We start from the raw sequence: 22,793 nt of genomic DNA on the forward strand, positions 1-22,793 counted from the left end.
TATTTTTGTGATATTTTATTTTGTTGAATAAAAATAAGTAAAGTTTAAATGTTGGTATTTGTTGTAGATTTTCTTGAATGAACAACTAGAGTGCTTAGATTTGCCTAGAAATATTGCCAGTTCAGATTTTGAGTTTATCACCAAAAATGTGACAAATTCTGAGGACAAAGAGTTATTATACAAGTGGTATCTCATCAACGAGAACATGATACCGCCTTGTTATGTACTGCAGCCAATCAGTGACTACCTTCCAGGAATAATTGGTGACTGTCACAACAAACGGCAAGAAGCTATGGACCAATGGAGAAAAGAATCAAAAGAAATGATAAAAGTACTAAAGTCTGTGATGACTGATGAACAGAAGATGAAGTACATGCAGTCAGGTTGTATGTTATTCAAGTACACTGATGTATTACAGGTAGTTATAAGTATTTAAAAAAAAATTTAAACTCAGAGAATGTTAAGTAGAGAATAAGTTGAGCTTGAACAGTAAAAAAAAACAAAAAAACAAGTGAACAATGAAAACAAATCTTTGTTTAAAATTCTAATTATAAGTGTGTTCATAAACCAAACCACAGAACAGAATACTTGAAAAACGTTCTTAAAGTATACATGCTAAAAGTAGAGATGAAGCTGTAATTTTTGGAAAGTAAAGCTGCTTACAAGTGAGATCAGGAAACCAAAACCTCAGTAATCTCATTTTTCATTGTATTTTGAATCACGGTGACTGGCATGAAAGAAGTGAATTTGAACTATGAAAGTGTCAATTTCACTGCTGTTCTTGAAAGTGAAACTGCAGATTATGTTAAAATAGGTTAGTCTGTGCCTGTTTTTGTTTTTATTATATATGTTTTGTGGTAGCATAATTCACAATTTGGACCAGAAGAATTATTATTTCACCATGTTTAGTGTAAAGTGTAAAGAGCTGAAAATGCTGATTTCTTACTCTTTCAGGATATTCTAAAAATTTAATTTTTAATGTACAAAAACCGTGGAACAAATTATCTCTTTGTCTTTTATATCTTTCATTTATTAAAAATTAAACATAACCAAATATTTCTATGTGATGTGTCAGAAAAGAAATATAAATAATGAAGTCATAAGTATGATACTTTAACTTAAATATGTAGAACATAGTTATGTGTGTGTGAGTGTATCAGTACAAAATATATAATTGTAGTATAAATAGAATATCAATTGATCACTGGCAAATTGTATACTGCTATTTAGGTAAATGGTCCACTATGGCTGTTGAGTGTCTTATTGCCATATGGTTAGACATGGCAGACTTGTTTGAAATTCCACTAGGTACAAAAGGAAAATTGTGGAGTAAGGTGGGAAAAAAAGACAAAAGGTTTCCTAAAAATGGAGAAGTATGTGATAAAAAATGGAGAAATATTCTTCAAACATGAAAAAAAAATAAAGACATAAATAATGAAACAGGAAAAGCTAGAAGAAACTGCAAGTTTTTTGTTTTTTTTACTTATTGAATGATCCTGGGAATAAAGTATCTTCAAGTCCACATGCCAGTTACCTATCAATCTCAATAACCCCATGTTTCACCCACCCAGTAAATTCAGAAATTGCAGACCCATTAATATCAACTGATCAAGGCAAAGACACACATACCCCTTTGTTTTTAATAGAAGTTGCAAGTCTGGCAAAATGAAAAGAAAGAACAGAAACCTAGTGCCTGATTTACTAATTTCTTAGAAGAAAGGAAGAAAGAATAAGAAAAAAGAGAGAAAGATGAAAAAGATTTAAGGGAACATGAAAAGTTGCAGGAAATATACAGACTTACAGATGCAATGTTACAATTTGTTGTAACAAAGAAAAATGTCCAGAACTGATATTATTTTTATTTCTTTTTAAATTTATGTTTAAAATGGAAATCAGGAAACACAAATGTTATACTAAAATAATGATATTAATATAAGAAATTTGTTTGACATTTTTTTTCCTTGTATTGTACATTATATTTTAATATTATAATATTTATACCTATCATAAATTTTTTATGCTAATGGGTTAAATGTCACTGGTTTTAATCATTATTCATGTGACAACTTTTTTTCACTTTGGTAGTGTTAACAGTTGAATTTTACTACAGGATATGCACAAAATAATATATTTAAATAATTGTAATAAAGCTTAATTAAATATTAAAACAACACTTCAGAAATCTGTTAAAATTGTTTATATAACAGGCCACATTTGCAAAGCAGTTATTTTATTATGGTACTAAAAAGTGGTTGGCAGAAAATCTCATTTTGCAATAGCTTCTTTGTTGGTAACTGGACCTGTTTTTTTCAATATGTAGCAGTTGAGTGTCATCATCCATAAAAACATTATTTTGTTGAATTATGCATATATTGTGCAAAATATTGTGACTTTAGGTATCAGTTCTACCTTTATCATGTTCAAGTACTTTAATCATTTAAATCTATTTTTGAACAAGTCGAGTGCTTGTTCAGTCACAACTTGTGTGGGACTGAGCCTAAAATTATATTGCTTTTTCTGTATTGTGACATTCCCATAGTCTTTCTATGGCACCATATGAAATTAATGTAATGGGTAGCCACTATCTCCACGTGAATGAAGATTTATAGTTGATGGTGAAACAGAGTGTGAAAATACTGGGCTGTTTTTTACATACACATACATCACTAGCTGATCCTGGCCAGTGTGTAAACACATTCAGAAACTTAAGTTGGAGTCAGAAACTGCTTGTAAAATCTCAGAGTAAAAACTCTTTTCTGTTGTAAGAACTGGCTGGGTCTCTTCCTGCATTGATTATTTTGATATGTGAACTATTGATACAACCTAACACCCTAGAAGTGAATTATTTTCACACAAAATGTTAAAAGTCTGTAACAATATTTTCAGTATCTTTTCCAGATGGCCACTTAATAATCTGACTTGTTAGGTCACATAATTTATTGCAGAATGACTACTATTTGAAATAAGTGACCTTCTGATACACTAAATTGATTTGCAACGCTGGATGACTCCTGATTTGAAAGTATCCATAAAGCTGCTTAACATTTTTTTCTGTGCGACTCTAGACCTTCTTACAGTACTGCAAGACTTTCTTGTGGTCATAAGTTTAATAACTTCTTGCAAAAAATGACAAGAATGTTTAAGAAGTCCACCCATTATATCTACATGAAAGAAATTAACAAACCCACAGGAAATATGCCATCATTCTTTATTATTCTAAATCTGTGAATAAATACTAACATACTGCAACCAAAATGAATCATATGATGGAACATATAATGTACTGACAATTACACTTGTACCATTTTAATGAGGTATTTAAATATGCTATTAAAAATAGATTCCATTAACAACAGTGCATTAGTTTACTTTTAACAAGTTAAATACTATTCACATACTACCTTTGTTCAACTCATTAAATCACTAGTTAAATTATCTAAATTCTAAATTACTGAAGTCTATATAGAGAGCAGCAACATTCACCTCAGACAAGTAATACTAATAGTAATGATACAACCAGCCACACTTCGGAATTCTGTAAACATATAATGCTAAGGTTTTCTTAAAGTGGGAAAATCATCATATTTTAAATTTTCTAAAGCTACTGTAAACTTAGGCCTATCTCAACTGTATACTTCCTTAATCTAAGTATCATCCATATACTGTAGCACTGTCTTCTTCACACAATCTTTCACTTTGGCTTTGTCAATTTTGCCAACATTATTGCAGTACAACACAACACAGGGAGCAATATCCTTATCACTGTCTGAGTTGTCTGAATCATATAAATCACAATGAACATCATTCATAAGTGAAAGAACAGCTCTGCAAGCAGATGCTACAAGTAACTATTTTACACTTATCTTGGCTAAAGCAAATTTTGTTGGTTGTTCAGAAATAGCTTGCAAGCAGTGAAATACTACCACTAATTATCTTCAAGTGATTAGCTGAATGTGCTTTAGTTTATGAACACATCTTATGCATCATCCCAAACTGACTGGTTTCTTAATTTTACATACAATTAGTTTTTGTAGTCTCCTATTTATTATATCATTTCTTTTTCTGTACATTTTTAGCACTTTGCCTTATTTTAGAAAATGGTTCAAGAGAATTACTAAGTTTTTCTTGCCCTAGTTTCTCATGCAACTAGGTCATTGAACTACATTGTTACATGTACTCTCTTATGGAAAGCTTTCTGTAACAAACAGCTTACTGTATGAATATTGGCAGTGATATTCCTTACTGGCAAGTAATATGATACTCAAAGGTTACAACATTCCATGTTATAGAGAAAGGATGATTGTTACTCATATAAGTAGTAACTGCATCATGAGAAGAATGGCATTGTTGTTATTGGTATAAATGTCTTTTTTTTTCAGTCTGAAACAACTTTTCAGTTTAACTTTAACTCAACTTAAAAATACATTTTCTGAACTAGAAAACATCTTTATTTAGAAAAAGCACTATACTTTACATTTTTCTTAATGTTAGTTCTGTTTGAAATAAATTGATTCATTGTTTTCAACTTGAATCCATCCTCTTTTCTTGCATAAAACTCAGTTGAAGTCAAATATCTGTTATTTTGCAGTTCATACCCTAAAACTTGATGAAAAATCAGTGAACTGGAGAAAAACATACAATAGGTAGAAAGGAGGGAATTTGGTGCTGTTAACTAGATTTGTTTTTGCAATGTGTCTGTTTTCTCTATACTAATGTATTTACTAGTGCTCTTCTGAACTTCTGCATTATTGATTTCAAGTTTTATAGTTGAGAAAATGTCATTTTATATGGTTGGAGGCTTCATGAAAAAGAAGTATAGACAATGGGAGCAGGTGGATGTTAGAGAGAGTTTTGGGGACCAGAAAAACTTCTCACCTACATTTTGGATTTTCACTAATACTACATAGATCTAAAAGACTTTTTGTTGCAGCTATAGACCCAAGAAGAACTATAAGAATCTGCATCTAGAACCATTGACCAGGTTTTATCCCTGATTATGTGTAACATGGCCTGGTATTTAGGGTGCTTGACTCATAATCTATGGTTCACAGCCTTGAAATGTCTCCACTGAAAATGCTCATCCTTTGAGCCTTGGGGTTGTTATAATGTAATGATCAATCTGATCATCCTTTTAGTCTATCACTGCTGAGTTACAGGCAGTTAGCACAGATAGCCTTTAAATAGCTTTGTAAATGTTCAAAATAACTAAACTTTCTTTGAGCATAAAAGGCAAGTAGGACTCAGAATAATAACAGTAGTGTGTGGTTTGAGAGCAGATGAAGCAATCTGTAGATCAATTCCAGGCATTCAATGATCAGAGTGATTCACTATACCTCTGACAAAGAGATACTTTGACTGTTCTTGGTGGACAATGTCTAGCTGTTTCAACAGCAGGTGAAACAGTTGAAATGAACTTGTAAAGACAGTGATCCACTAAATGATAGTCAACCTTAGAGAAGCTAATGGTTTTATAGAAGCTTGTAGTTGTGCAGAGCTGTTCTGGAATCCAAGGGCAGGGATCTTTCACTAGTTACATTGTAGTATTCTATAACAGCTCATTCCTTCACCAACTCAATGTTTAAGACTCCTTTACTCAGTGTTATCTAATGGTTTGTGGAATGAAAGTACAACTGCAAACATCACAGAAAAGAGTACTTGGATTGTTTCTTGTGGCATTTCAATTTGGCTGGTCTATTTTGTGACCAGTGATACATAGATATAGGTCTAGCATACATCTGTAGTAAAACTGTACTGAAGTTTCAACCTGGTCAGGAACCAAGGTCAGAGCTTGAAAGAAGAGTACTTTTAAGATCTTCTGTGCCTATTCAAATGAGTGGCACCAACTGCATGGGTAAAGCATACCTTGCAACGGATTCAGCAGATTACAGAGACATCCTCATCAACTAGTTCATTGAAGAGTTACCTAGTGAAATGATGAGTTATCATTTGGAATGACAAATATTCTCACTCTAATAGAAGCAAGATTTGTGGTGATAAGGTTTAAAGTTATGACTGAGGATGTCACAATATATCATAGCATTACAACACAATCATGCTATATCTCAGTAAATTGGCATGATTTTCCCATAATGTTTGTGCTGCAATTAATGTTGGTGATGATACTTCTTCCAGAAGGTAAGGTTAAAGTGTTTGTTTTGAGTGTGGGTGATATGACATTGTCACTTTAAAGTAAGCTGTCATACTATGTTGCATATCAAAGATGATATGCTAAGCTTCTATGTCGATTGCAGTAACTTGTATTGACTCCTCCCTGCTTTCATGGATAGATAAATGTGTAGAAGAATTGTAAAGTGCCCAGTTGGCCTGATTCTTGGAGGTCTAATTGTAAAATGAAAGTTCACACAAAATGGCTCTCAGGACTCAAGGTGATTTGTGTGAATTTCATGTCATGCTATTTTCTATAATGTTCTTGCTACTTTTGAAAGGTTGATGGAGCTTAACTGTAGGGGCTGTAATGGAAGAGATGTCTGGTCTATGTTAGTAGTGTGAGAAAGCATTCTTATTTGTAAAGTGTGATTTAATGGAATTCTTGATGCTAGGGTTCGCACTGCAAGAAAATGTGTTCTTTTTGGATATTAATGTCAGCACCAGTGGTATTGGAGCAGTGTTAGAACAGTTGCACTTGTAAATGGAATATATATTGTCATATATGAGTAGTCTGGATACTGCTTCTGAATGCTAGTACTGCATGATAAAGAAATAACTGATCTTCCTTGTCAAATATCACATCAATTTCTCTATGGTAGAAAGTTTACTCATTGTTTGGGCTATTTGTTATTAAAGTGGCTTAAGAACATTAAACTCCAGAATCAATGTATGCATGTTGGAGCACAACACTTCAGGATTATGCCTGTTATATGACATTTTTCAAGCCTGAAACAATGTTGAACTGTCTTGCCATTACCAAGGTTTCTCCATTCATTGAATTTTTAATCCTGGACACTGTATTAGTCATTTCAGCAATAGTGATGTAATTCCATATGGCAGAAGATACCATGATTGACATTAAGAAATTAAGAAGCTCTTGAAAGTGCAACTGAAGGATCCTGAATTAGTATAAGCACTGCTTGCTGTACAAGTCAAAGAGTATAGTACAGGTGCACATAACCTGTGACACTTGTGTGAACATCTGTGGGTGCAGAAGGCATGCTGTACCTTTATTATTTACCACTGAGAACTTGAACAAAGACCAAAGAACAATGAGACAGTGCTTTTATCATTTTAGTTCAGCTGATGAAGTGGAAGATGTTGAAAATATTTACTTGACTTTGTATGATGAGCCAGGTGAGTAAATAAGAGAATCAGAGTGGTTGGCTGAGAAGATGATGACAATTTTCTGATTGCTATGACTGGGGAAACTGCCAAATTAGCAGCTAGAAAAATTAGTTGGTTGAAGGATTAATGAATGAAAAGAAGTGGCATTTCTTGCTCTCCAAGCTATCAAATGATTGTTGCCATATAATGTATACAATACATGGTGTGATTACCACTTAATTAACTTGCATACAGAACTGTTACTTATTGTAGAACTAATGGCTAAAAGAACATTTCATTCCTTATTTTCCAAGCTGTCAAGTAGTGTTTCACAAGGAAGTGTATTGACTACATCTTGTGATTGCCACTTAATCATCACAAAGTTAGGATGATTTGATGAATACAAACAATGCTATGATCCTTACCTTCCAAGCTATCAAGCTGAGTTTCACCATGGAATTTGCAAAATATCAGATGATAGCTACTCATTTATCATCCAATTAGAATGTTTGGTGTCAGCAGATATAGTTAATATAGGATCAATATTTTTACATGACTGAATATACTCAGTAATAGTTTGAAACATCAGCTGAAAGGATATTGTAAACTTTTCTTTTCTTAGCTATCAAGTTATCTTCATACAACAAAATGGTCATCTAATGTTACCTTAACCAGTCAAGTAGTGAAAGTCCTACAGAAACCATCCTCAGTACATTTAAGTATGCATAACTTCTCCAGTTCAATGAGAATAAATTGTTTTTTTTTCTCAACCAAGAACGTAAATTACGTTGTTATGAATCTAAGTGCAACAGTCCTTATTTTACTGGATTTGTGTGTATTTAGTTATTTGTGATGTCAACTGAAGTGAATAGATCAACTCATAATGTAGTACAGTTTCATGATAGTTCTATAAGTCAGTATAGTTTCACGATAGTTCTATTAGGCAGTATAGATTCATGATAGTTCTGTAAGTCAGTATAGTTTCACGATAGTTCTATTAGGCAGTATAGATTCATGATAGTTCTGTAAGGCAGTACAGATTCATGATACTTCTGGTATTGGTGTTGGCAGAATTTCAGGACAATGAAGTTATTTTCCTGTTGAGAACCATATTTACCTAAGGTTGAACTAATTGTGTATTGATAGATACTGTAGCAACAGCATGAATATAAAATTATGGCTGTAAGGATTATATCTGTTTGTGATTATTTATTTTGTGATTCTGATAAAGTGTGTTAAGTTTAATGGCTCATAATTGGCAGGTACCACAGCTACTGAAACAGAGCTAGTGGAGGTAGCCTCTGTTGGCTACTATGATCATGGCATGTGAGCCAGAGGAAGTCTTTTTACAGTTTCTATTATGTGCAATGATGTTTAACACAGTAGCAAGTAATGTTTCAATTGGATTGAAGTAAAATGTTTATGACCAGTTTGAATTATGCACAAAGTGCCTTATGACAGATATATCCTAAACTAGTTATGAAAGCTTTAACATAAATGTTACTTTAACTGTGATACAGACTAAAGCTACTATTTAGAACACAAATGAGAAAAAGATAGAGTTAAAGGGAAAATGTTGTTTTTTTTTGCATGAAGAAAAAGGATGAAAATAAATTTGACAGTAGAAAAAATAGTTAATTCTATTGAGTTTTGTTACCTACAGATATGTTGGTTTTCTTTTTAGAACCATGACTTTTTGCCAACTTTATCTTCCTGGAAATACTAACCAGTATTTGAACTTACATAATATGTTTTGGGGTTGAAAATAATACTAAATGGTAAAATTGCTAATTTAAATATAGTCTTCTTAACTTTCATGGCACTATAAGCTAAATCTAAGCATTTTTATTGACTTTGAATATGTTTATACCAAATTTATCATAGCTGGTGATGTGAACAGGTTTGATCTTGTTTCGAGATATAATTCCATGGATTATGTCTTCTAATCTAAGTGGATAGAAATGATGAAGTAATTTGTACCTACATTGTTCAAAGTGAATTTCTTCTGGCAAGAGAAATTAAGAAGACATGGGAAAAGACTTTTGGCATTTTGGAAGTTGTTTTTTGTGGAGTATTCTGTGGTGTAATTGCATCTCTACAAAACAAAGCTGAGTTAATGTGAACTTTTGATGTTAAAAGGCTAGTTATATATAAATTGGTTTGCAATGTCAAATATTTGCTCTCAATACTAAATCTTGATACTTGTTTCTCTAAAGTGTTTTTATGGAAGTTATAAAATAATTAAAAAATATTAAAATGCTTGGAGTGAAAGAGTGATATTTGGACCAGTTGTAACTATTAACATAATTTGAAGAGCACATATTTATTTACCTTTCTTTTTAACTGTATTGAGTGTTGTCTTCTATAAACCATTAGACAACTATAACACTTAGGAGTAGTGAGTAGAATCTTTAATTCTGTTATTAAATTATCTGTACATTGATTATTATTTTTATGAGAGACAATATTGTGTATCTTAAGCTGTTTTCGTAAGCAGATTTCTGTGTTGTGGTAAAGTTCTAAGAATATACATATATGACAATGATTTTCATAATAATGACAGTGTCGTGAATTCATCTTTATCTTTTTCTTGTCACATTTACGTTTTTAGATAGGAAATACATAAGTCATGGAGTTAGACAAGTTGATATGAGGTATAATACAGAACAAAAATTCACAGTAGCCAATCAATAATATTTCTAGCCAGAATAATGTAACACAGTTAATATCCAAATGATACCTTATGAAGAAACACTTGATTTTTTGTTTTCATTCCTCTGTATCTATCCTTTTGTTTATTGTGTACTTATTTAACAATATTAAGATCTTTATACCAGAATAACACTGAATATCTAATTAATTGAGCTCATAAGAAAATAAAGAAACTGAGCATGAAATATAAAATATAAATTGTATACTTGCTTTTGTGGGATGAGAGGCTGGGCTGTCCCTTTTACTGGATACTCTATATTATCTCTCAGATTGCATAATTTATAAAAAATTCTACTTGATTCTTACAATTAAATGTGCCTTATTTTCTATTGAGTATCTTATTTGCCCAAAATGACTAGCATTACTTATATGACTGGTTATTCACATTCAAATATAGGTGAGGGTATATTCTCAAAACTTGTTCTACTATGAAAGGACACTATTGTTAACATTCTTGCATGCAGCAGTACCTCCCAAAGCCAGAGCAAGTATTATTTCCAAAGAATAACAAAGAAACAAAACGTATACATAACAAAATGAATTTAACAAATTTCTTGACAACTTGTTATGTCAAATCTGCACATATATAGAATAAACTATAAATTCAAAATAAACTGTAATAATACATCAATACACAATATATTTATGTAACACATACTGGCTTAACTTCACTGAAATGTGGGAGGGGTTTTAAAACCTACAAGTTTAGTACTTTTCCTTTTCTGTCTCTTTTATAAATGGTTATTATGATTCTAAAATGTACTAAAGTATCCGTAAAAGTTTATCAGTATAAATATATTTTCACTGTCATTTGTGTTTTATAGCTTTAGTGACAAAGTACAAACCAAAACATTTTCACAGATACTAACCTGCCATCACCAACAGTTTTTTGTTAGCAATTTCACCAGCAGTTATATCACTTGAGTTCACCAAGTGAAGTAAGTGTTGTTTAGGCAGTGTTTTTTTTCTTCTGGTAATTATAATTTAGATGTCAGAATTTAGATGTTCTTGTAGATAAAACAAAGTTTTATTGTTGTTTTTTCCTGCATATTTGAAAGAAGAATTTCATGGAATACTCAATTACGTTTTAATTGAAATCAAAAATAAGTTTTGAACTTGTAGTCCTTGAAGAAGAAATCTACACTGCTTTGCATGAAGAACCAGTAATACTCCAGAGATGCTTCTGGATCCATAGAAAGTTCATCTATCAATCAAATTCAGAACCTTTGTTAATAACCAGTCCAGTTCCTCTTCAAAGAAAAGAAATATCATTAATTGACAGCACTGATGATGATGATAGACATTTCTCCAGAGTAAAAATGTGGCTTGAAAATTCGTTACATATTTCACAGAGACTAATTTGTTCTGTGCAATGGAATGAAAGACTTGTAAAACCTGAAGAATCCTCTGAATATGCCAAATATGTCAACAACGTTTGTCAAAAAGTAAAACAAACAGTTCAAGATGTGATTAATAAAATCATCAAGAGAGATCTTGAAGAAGGATTCTGTGAATATTACAGAGGTAAAAGGGATTAAGTAGTATCATTAAATATCTTTTATTAAGAAACTTCTCAAACAAACACACAGATAATGATATGAATGTTCCCTACATTTTTTGTTTTTAGGTTATAATACCAAATTAGAAATTAAAGAAAGAGAACTCCCACACACATTATTAAGTGAATTTTCTCTTATTTGCATTTGAAGAAATGTATTATCTTTATTGAAAATTTGAGAGACACAGAAAAAACTGTTCTATTTAATTTTTTACTGTTTGCTGTCTCTATATTTCATAATTAAATGTGTTGATGAATTAAATGTGTTTGAATATGTTCTCAGGGCCAGAAAAAGATGTATCATTGCTTTATTCAAATATGAAATAGATAATAAATATAAATCAATCATCTCTCAAGGTAAAAAAAAACACTATTTTTAGCTATTTTTATTTCCGTATATTGAATTTTTGCTTTCTGATTGTGAGAAAATCAGAATTGCCTTGTAGGTCAAGTGTAACCTATTGAACAGTCAGTTATCAGTTAGACAACTCTGATATTAATGAAAGGTATACATTTTTTATTTTTGTTTTTTCAAACAAGCTGAGGGAACCGATATCTTTTGTCTGTGTTATGAACTTTAAAAAAATGTGTGGATGGCTGCTATGATAAATAACAAAGAACTTCTAACTTTCACACAACTTATATATAACATAACATATTGTTACAGTATTCATTAGCACCTTACATGTATATACTTAAAACATAGTGTACACAGTGTGATGGTGAGGGTGATTTTGTGAAAACAGGAAGTAGCAATAACAGTGAAGGTAGTGATGCTTTCTGTTACCCACTTTCAACACTAAATTGTTAATGTTCTTCCACAGTGCTTCACGATATTAATTAATATACAGTCATTAGCCACAGAAGTGTCTTATGAGCCAAAGCTGTAAGGTAACAGGTCAAAGCATGAAGTTGGTATAACTCAAAATTGACTTTTCATATCAGCCTTATGATGGCTGTTAAGAGTAGAAACTTCAGCTGCAATAGTGGCAGATTTTTTTCATTGCATTACTCTATAAGAGGTGCTACCAAACTCTATGAATTATATAAGATGTTTATGTGCTTTTCTCTCATACTGTGGGTTTGTTGTATTACAGAAAATTAAATAGAGTTTTTCTTTTCAGTATAAGGTTGTGGCACCACCTATATATGTAGATTATATTAACTTATGTCAAAGATAATAAATGCTAAGTAACATCAATAATGGGAGATTCATCAATAATCTCCTATTATACCCTTATTCTAAACTATCATCCCACAAAGTTTGGTTGAGGTTGATCCAGTGATGTAGAAGTAATTATATAACAGACAGACACACAGATTTTTGTGTATTTATATATAGATAATATTAAATTGAAAATACTTTTCTATAGGTATTGAAAATTCCCTTTATGCTGAACTGTGTGAACAAACTATAAGCTGTCGGTTTCATCAGCAGAGTGTCAGTGGATGCCAGGCATATCTAAATGTTATCCATGAGTATTTAACTTCCAATTCCTGCCACCCATTAATTATTTATGGAGAGTCAGGATGTGGTAAGACTTCACTGGTAGCTAAGACTGTTGCTTTTTGTCCCGTTTGGGTTCCTGATTTGTCTGTAGTCTTCAGGATAGTTGGAGTCTCTCCAGACTCAAGAACAGTCGAAAGACTGTTGATCAGTATCTGTAGACAATGTTGCATCTTGTATGATGAGCCAACCTTTCTAGCAATGAAGGTAGGATCTTTAGAATGTTTACTCTCATTGTTTTTCATTTTGTATCAGAATATCAAATCACACTTTTCACTGAACAGTTATAATTGAATTATATATATATCACATTTGAGTCTGCTGAAAAAAAAATTATATATTGTACATTTTTTGCTTCAAAGGGAAAAATTGTGATGAAAACTGTAAGCACTTTGGGAGGCAATTTCTTTTTGATAAAGTAACATTTTTTACTTCAAAAATATATGCCACTATTGTATGTATTCAAATACTTTTATAACTAGGAAAAATATTCATGCATTAGATACTTACATTTTTGTTTTATAAATAGCTTGAGTAGCAAAATGAAATTAAATACTTCATGCTCTTTTATTGTTTGTTTGTATAAATATCAAATAAGGTAAACTTTAACTTCAGGTGAAACATCCTTTTATTGATGGATGTGACATCTAATGTAAAGATTAGTTGACAATTTACTGATTACTTGGAGAAAATTATCTGTGGAGAACAGTCAGTCTAGAAAGTTAGTGATCAAAGCAAAAATACTTACTGGTTGTTCCATAATGTGTTGTTGTTTTTTTAAGAAAAGGTCTATTTTCTGTTAAAGTAGCAAAAGTACATTAAGTGATACATTTCATAGAATGTATTCTTGCAAACTTTTCTATTTTAGAGCTTACATAAAGCAAAAGCTTTCCAGAATTTCTTGCAAACTTTTCTATTTTAGAGCTTACATAAAGCAAAAGCTTTCCAGAATTTCTTGCTCACCAGAGCTCATTCAACTAGGCCATTGCTCATCATCATAGATGGTATTGACCAGGTGTCAAGCTACAGTTCTAGAGACATCTGTTGGATTCCTTTGGAACTACCACAACATGTCAAAATGATCTTGAGTTTTCAAAGTGGAAGTGAAGAATTTGAAAAATTTAAGGTGAATAAAAGTTAATTGTACATTGTCCTGTATAACGACGTTTCATAATAAAGCTGTTAGTTTGATTTTGAGTACAACTATTCCAGATTAAATGGACATAACCTAATGATTAGCATACCCAAATTGTGAATTCTGGGATTTATGTTTCTGCTGCAAACATGCATGGTAAAATATGACTGTGAAACCCATCTATTCAGTCAGACAAGAGTAGAGTAAGTCTTGACAGTTGGTGCTGCTGACTAACTGCCCTCCCTCTAGCCTATTAGTTCAAAATTTGGGATAGACATTTATAAACAACTCTTTATCTAACTTTGTACAAACATATATTTACTAAATATGATTGATCCCTTGTTTTATTAGTTTCTTGAATATATTTGGCGTGAAAATTTGTATTTTTAACACTTATAATTATTGTTCAACATTTTTAAGTCTTTAATTTCTAAAATATCTTTTGCTAGTTTAAAAGTATTTTATTCTGTTGCACTTCCACTTTCTTGCCCCTTGTGTGGAATGGATTTCCAAACGTTTTTTTCAAAATTTTTACCAAAACATCTTTGTAAAATTGGATTTTCATGTGATTTTTATTAAGCTAAACCTGGAACTGCTGTATTAACCATACATGATTTTGATATTGTTTATCATTTTGTTTTTGGCATACAATTCCCTAATTACTAAATTATCAAAATTACACATGATTCTATCTAATAAACACTGTTAACCAATGTGATACCCATGCTTATTATTTAACTAGAAATTTCAAAAAGATACACTTCATTTATATACATTTAGCACTATCAAGCAATGTGCTACTCATACTAATTATTTAACTAGAAATTTCAAAAAGATACACTTCATTTATATACATTTAGCACTATCAAGCAATGTGCTACTCATACTAATTATTTAACTAGAAATTTCAAAAGATACACTTCATTTATATACATTTAGCACTATCAAGCAATGTGCTACTCATACTAATTATTTAACTAGAAATTTCAAAAGATACACTTCATTTATATACATTTAGCACTATCAAGCAATGTGCTACTCATACTAATTATTTAACTAGAAATTTCAAAAAGATACACTTCATTTATATACATTTAGCACTATCAAGCAATGTGCTACTCATACTAATTATTTAACTAGAAATTTCAAAAAGATACACTTCATTTATATACATTTAGCACTATCAAGCAATGTGCTACTCATACTAATTATTTAACTAGAAATTTCAAAAGATACACTTCGTTTATATACATTTAGCACTATCAAGCAATGTGCTACTCATACTAATTATTTAACTAGAAATTTCAACAAGATACACTTCATTTATATACATTTAGCACTATCAAGCAATATGCTACTCATACTAATTATTTAACTAGAAATTTCAACAAGATACACTTCATTTATATACATTTAGCACTATCAAGCAATGTGCTACTCATACTAATTATTTAACTAGAAATTTCAAAGATACACTTCATTTATATACATTTAGCACTATCAAGCAATGTGCTACTCATACTAATTATTTAACTAGAAATTTCAAAAAGATACACTTCATTTATATACATTTAGCACTATCAAGCAATGTGCTACTCATACTAATTATTTAACTAGAAATTTCAAAAAGATACACTTCATTTATATACATTTAGCACTATCAAGCAATGTGCTACTCATACTAATTATTTAACTAGAAATTTCAAAAAGATACACTTCATTTATATACATTTAGCACTATCAAGCAATGTGCTACTCATACTAATTATTTAACTAGAAATTTCAAAAAGATACACTTCATTTATATACATTTAGCACTATCAAGCAATGTGCTACTCATACTAATTATTTAACTAGAAATTTCAAAAAGATACACTTCATTTATATACATTTAGCACTATCAAGCAATGTGCTACTCATACTAATTATTTAACTAGAAATTTCAAAAAGATACACTTCATTTATATACATTTAGCACTATCAAGCAATGTGCTACTCATACTAATTATTTAACTAGAAATTTCAAAGATACACTTCATTTATATACATTTAGCACTATCAAGCAATGTGCTACTCATACTAATTATTTAACTAGAAATTTCAAAAAGATACACTTCATTTATATACATTTAGCACTATCAAGCAATGTGCTACTCATACTAATTATTTAACTAGAAATTTCAAAAGATACACTTCATTTATATACATTTAGCACTATCAAGCAGTGTGCTACTCATACTAATTATTTAACTAGAAATTTCAAAAGATACACTTCATTTATATACATTTAGCACTATCAAGCAATGTGCTACTCATACTAATTATTTAACTAGAAATTTCAAAAGATACACTTCATTTATATACATTTAGCACTATCAAGCAATGTGCTACTCATACTAATTATTTAACTAGAAATTTCAAAAAGATACACTTCATTTATATACATTTAGCACTATCAAGCAATGTGCTACTCATACTAATTATTTAACTGGAAATTTCAACAAGTTACACTGAATTTCTTTGTTCTTAACACTTTAATCAAATCTGATATTATAAAGTAACTGTACATTTTTACAAGGCTTTCAGTAAAAACAAACTTTTGATTTCTTCTGTTTGAATGGAAAATATCAAATTGCTCTATTTAGATCTTTAAACTTTTTTAATACTTCCTTTATTGGTAATTCATGTTGAGGCATGAGAAATGGTTTAGCAACTAACAATATCTGTGTATTTATGATGTGATTAGTAACCAAAGTAACAGTTGCTTTTATATTATTTTATGATTTTTTTCTTCATAACAGCAAAATTGTACTCAATTATTTGTGTATGTATATATCTTCTGGTTTTTTTTTCAGAAAATATTCAGGTGTGAGGAATCTTACCTTGAAATTTCTAATTTGACACCAGATGAATGTCTTGCTATTATTGACAATGTCTTAAAGAAAAATAAACAAAAACTTACTGAAGTACAGCATTCTTTAGTTTGGTTGTGCTGTCAGAATTCTCCTTCTCTTTGTTATGTCCAATTGCTTGCATATATGAGTCTTTACTGGCACAGTATCAAAGGTCCAAGTGAACTCGAAGTCAAACGGACAGCTGAAGGGCTTATTTTTCAATTACTTACCATTTTGGGTGGACATGTTGGAGATGGAGTTGTGACTTTTATCTTAGGACTGTTAGTGATTAACAAGCAGGGAATTTCAGATGCTGAGATACTGGATATTTTATCATGTGAAGATCTGGTGTTACAGAGAGTTTATTCTCATGAATGCTCTTATGTAAGACGGTTTCCATGTCTATTGTGGGCTTACATTAAATGTCATCTCTCTGTGCTTTTAAAGTATACAGTAACTGATGGTAGGAGCTTGCTTACCTGGAGGAATGAAAACTTCCACAGTTTTTGTGAAAGATATTTACATAAAAAAAACTGCAACTTACCAACACTTGCTTTAGTTGACTACTTTGAAGGCTGGTGGGCAGGAAATAAAGAAAAGCCATACCTTTCACCTAAAGAGGGCACTGAGATTTTGAAGAATAGGTATGTCTTAGTTCAACCACTTTACTTTGGTTCTTTTCCAAACCGACGAAAATTTATTGAACTCCCTTATTATTATTTACGTTCTTTAGGTAATAGTCACTTTAAAGAGAAATTCATTCTAAATCCTGAATGGTTACAGCAAAAAATTGAAGCTGTTGGCCCACTTGAAGTCCTAGAAGACATGAAAATGTACCAGTGTATGGCAGGTGAGGATGAAGAAATATCACTGCTCATACAAATCCTTCAGTTATCAAATTATGCTCTTCTTTATGATAGACAACAGATTTTCACCCAATTGTACACAAGACTTTTCACATTATTCAGTAATAACAATGCTAACAATAAAGAGTTTCCATTCTTGAAGTTGATGTTTGAAAGAGCTCGTTGGGCACCTTCTCCAAGTCTTTTACCTGTTATACCCTGTCGGCAAACTCCAAAGACATCCTGCATAACAGATCCCTCACTTAAAGTACAGATGACTCATGTATCTAACTTATACCGCTTGAAACAAAATTGGGCTCACATGATCTCACTTTCAAAAAATCACAATGAAATTATCTTGTGGAATATCTATAATCAGGAAGTTGCAAAAATATTATACTCAGCATCTAGACCCAAAGAACTTAAAATGATTGATGATCATCGTGCCTTGGTTCTTTGTGACTGCACTCTTTCAATTTATAACATTGATGAAGGTTTATGTGACACTAAATTCAAGGTCTCTGGATATAACAGTTGCTACTTTGGATATTATGGAAATTGCATAGTTATATTTTCGGAAAAGAATATGTGCATCAGTTTTCTAAATATCAAAACTGGTGAAGAGGAAGACACTCTTAAACTTGATGATTATGGGTATGTTTTACAGCTATTATCCCTAAATGCAACTTTCTAATTTATTATTGGTTCTAGTTCTGCATATATTAAAATTTTCAATTTTCCATCAAATTGTAATTTTTCCATGTTATTTTTATCAAGTTTTAAGATGAATTGATCAAATTTCTATAATCTTGTATTCATGTAATTAAATGAGATAAAATGCAAATTTAATTTATTTTTATAATCATGAAATGTTCCAACTGAACTTTAAACATGAATGAATTGTTTATTAATTGTAAAATTAGATTTTTATGTAAAATTTTTTGTCAGTATATTGTGATACTGATTATAAAGATTGGTTTTTCAACTCAATCATCAAAGTTTATGGAATTTACACTCACAAGAAATTTGGTTCTTGTTAATTAATAAACTCTCAACAGAGGTGAAATTGCTACATATTTAGCTATTCTTTCCCATGCACATACATTCTTTTATTGTTTTTCATCATGGGTAAGCAACATACTTTTTACTACTTGATTTATTTTATTTAGAAATTGGGTTATGAATAAACTGGTGGTGACAAGTAATGGTCAGTTATGTGTATGGAGAACAAGCATCCAGAATCAGTCTTCTATCTTAGTTTGGGAACTGAAGAACAAGAAGTTGTTATATGATCTGCATATTTCAACCTATGTCTTTATACCACAACTGTCTGAAGAAACTGATGATGGCTACTTGCTAGTGTCAGCATGTCAAGTAAAGTTTTTTACTTGTTCATAGCATGATGATATGGTACAATTCTAGCTCATAGTAATATTTAATGTTAATATGAAGTTATTTCTGTGGTTTATTTTGTTGTTATACTTTTTTTTTTACACTATGAATTTCAATTTCAAGATTTTGCACTACATAGCAGAAAGTTTTAGTTTACAATGCAAAAAAAATCATTTACCTGTACTGAGTACAAACAAGTTTACAATGAAGACAAACAAGTTTAGTATTTAAAACAAATAAAAATTTTAGCTTGATATTATTACATTTCTACTTTTACAGGATTTTACCAATGCAAATCTAGCTAATCATTATTTCAGGTGAATATCCTCGAGAAGAACAGTGGCATGTCTCTGGACTTGCACTGCAAAAAAACGGAATTTGATGTCCTGGTGAGCAAATCACAGACAGCTCATTGTGAAGCTTAGTGCTTAACTTCAAACAAACAATCTCACAAGGAAGCTAATTTCTTGGAATGTTGGTAAAGCCAAATGAAGATGTGTTCTAAGCTTGTCCTTATTCAGCTCTATCTATCTTTGAAAATCAAATAATCTTCTAAAATATATGCTGCAATAAACTACATGAATATACAACATACAATATCTTTGTGGGTAGATATGTCATTTGCTTTATGCTTTTACAATATACAATATCTTTGTGGGTAGATATGTTACTTGTTTATGATTCTACAATATACAATATCTTTGTGAGTAGATATGTTACTTGCTTTATGCTTTTACAATATACAATATCTTTGTGGATTGATATGTTACTTGCTTTATGCTTCTACAATATACAATATCGTTGTGGGTAGATATGTTACTTGCTTTATGCTTCTATCATATACAGTATATTTGTGGGAAGATATGTTTCTTGCTTTATGCTTTTACAATATACAATATCTTTGTGAGTACATATGTTACTTGCTTTATGCTTCTACAATATACAGTATCTTTGTGGGTAGATATGTTACTTGCTTTATGCTTCCACAATATACAATATCTTTAGAATATCTTTGCGGGTATATATATTACTAGCTTTATGCTTCTATAATATACAATATCTTTGTGGGTAGATATGTTAATTGCTTTATGCTTCTACAATATGTGATATCTCTGTGCGTAGATATGTTACTTGCTTTATGCTTCTACAATATACACTATTTTTGTGGGTACATGTGTTTCTTGCTATATTCTTCTACAATATACAGTATCCTTGTGGGTAGATATGTTAATTGCTTTATGCTTCTACCATATACGATATCTTTGTGGGTAGATATGCCACATCCTTTATGCTTCTACAATATACAATATCTTTGTGGGTACATATCTTACTTGATTTATTCTTCTACAATATAAAATATCTTTGTGGGTAGATATGTTACATCCTTTATGCTTCTGCAATATACAATATCTTTGTGGGTAGATATGTTACTTCCTTTATGCTTCTACAATATACAATATCTTTGTGGGTAGATATGTTACTTGCTTTATGCTTCTTCAATATACAATATCTTTGTGGATAGACAAGTTACTTGCTTTATGCTTCTACAATATACAATATCTTTGTGGGTAGATATATTACTTGCTTTATGCTTCTACAATATGCATTATCTATGTGGGTAGATATGTTACCTGCTTTATGCTTCGACAATGTACGATATCTTTGTGGGTAGATATATTACTTCCTTTATGCTTATGCAACATACAGTATCTGTGTGGGTAGATATGATACTTCCTTTATGCTTGTACAATATACATTATCTTTGTGGTAAGATATGTTACTTGCGTTATGCTTCTACTGTACAAAATATTTTTGTGGGTAGAAATGTTACTCTCTTTATGCTTCTACAATATACAATATCTTTGTGGGTAGATATGCTACTTGGTTTATGCTTCTTCAATATACACGATCTTTGTGGATACATAAGTTACTTGCTTTAATCTTCTACAATATAAAATATCTTTGTGGGTAGATATGTTACTTTCTTTATGCTTCTACAATATACAATATCTTTTTGGGTATATATGCTACTTGCTTTATGCTTCTTCAATATACAATATCTTTGTGGATAGATAAGTTACTTGCTTTATGCTTCTACAATATACAATATATTCGTGGGTATATATCTTACTTGCTTTATTCTTCTAAAATATACAATAACTTTGTGGGTATATATATTACTTCCATTATGCCTCTACAATATGCATTATCTATGTGGGTAGATATGTTAATTGCTTTATGCTTATTCATCATACAGTATCTGTGTGGGTAGATATGATACTTCCTTTATGCTTGTACAATATACACTATCTTTGTGGTAAGATATGTTACTTGCGTTATGCTTCTACTGTACAAAATATTTTTGTGGGTAGAAATGTTACTTGCTTTGTGCTTCTTCAATATGCGATATCTGTGTGGGTAGATATTTTACTTCCTTTATTTTTCCATAATAGCACATATAGCTCATTATGTAGCTTTGTGCTTTATTTAAAACAACAACAACAAGAGCTTCTTCAATATACGATATCTTTGTGGAAAGATATGTTAGTTGCTTTACGCTTCAACAATATACACTATTTTTGTGGTTAGATATGTTACTTGCGTTATGCTTCTACTATACAAAATATTTTTGTGGGTAGAAATGTTACTTGCTTTATGCTTGTAGAATGTAGAATGTCTTTGTGGGTAGATATGTTACTTGCGTTATGCTTCTACTATACAAAATATTTTTGTGGGTAGAAATGTTACTTGCGTAATGCTGCTACTATACAAAATATTTTTGTGGGTAGAAATGTTACTTGCTTTATGCTTGTACAATGTATAATGTCTTTGTGGGTAGATATGTTACTTGCTTTATGCTTCTTCAGTATACGATATCTTTGTGGGTACATATGTTAATTGCTTTATGCTTCTAGAATATACCATATCTTTGTGGATAGAAATGTTATTGCTTATGCTTCTACAATATACGATATCTTTGTCGGTAGATATGCCACTTCCTTACAATAACGTTGTGGGTAGATATGTTACTTGCTTTATGCTTCCACAATATACAGTATCTGTATGGGTAGATATTTTCTTCTTTTATGCTTCTACAATATACGATATCTTTGTGGGTAGCAATTTTACTTGCTTTATGCTTCTACAATATACAGTATCCTTGTGGGTATATATGTTTCTTGCTATATTCTTCTACAATATGCAGTATCTTTGTCGGTAGATATTTTTATTGCTTTGTGCTTCTCCAATATACAATATCATTGTGGGTGGATATGTTAATTGCATTATTATTCTACAATATTCAGTATCTGTGTGGGTACATATGATACTTGCTTTATGCTTGTACAATATACACTATCTTTGTGGGTAGATATGTTACTGGCTTTACGCTCATTCAACATACAGTATCTGTGTGGGTAGATATATTACTGGCTTTATGTTTATACACCATACAGTATCTCTGTGGGTACATAAG

At 30.9% G+C, this 22,793-nt stretch overlaps 1 protein-coding gene across 1 annotated transcript in view; it reads left to right on the plus strand.

Moving 5' to 3' along the window:
- LOC143236121 (NACHT domain- and WD repeat-containing protein 1-like) overlaps positions 1 to 22,793 on the plus strand; it is a 75,762-nt gene that overhangs the window by 13,964 nt on the left and 39,005 nt on the right. The window contains exons 5-13 of the mRNA XM_076474394.1: positions 68 to 386; positions 1,231 to 1,373; positions 6,533 to 6,645; positions 7,247 to 7,305; positions 11,110 to 11,511; positions 12,919 to 13,259; positions 13,975 to 14,178; positions 17,043 to 18,580; positions 19,096 to 19,300. Coding sequence (XP_076330509.1) covers positions 68 to 386; positions 1,231 to 1,373; positions 6,533 to 6,645; positions 7,247 to 7,305; positions 11,110 to 11,511; positions 12,919 to 13,259; positions 13,975 to 14,178; positions 17,043 to 18,580; positions 19,096 to 19,300 — 3,324 coding nt within the window. The remainder of the gene's footprint in view (positions 1 to 67; positions 387 to 1,230; positions 1,374 to 6,532; positions 6,646 to 7,246; positions 7,306 to 11,109; positions 11,512 to 12,918; positions 13,260 to 13,974; positions 14,179 to 17,042; positions 18,581 to 19,095; positions 19,301 to 22,793) is intronic.

This window comes from Tachypleus tridentatus, chromosome 13 (assembly GCF_004210375.1).
Source record: "Tachypleus tridentatus isolate NWPU-2018 chromosome 13, ASM421037v1, whole genome shotgun sequence".
NCBI classification, from domain to species: domain Eukaryota; kingdom Metazoa; phylum Arthropoda; class Merostomata; order Xiphosura; family Limulidae; genus Tachypleus; species Tachypleus tridentatus.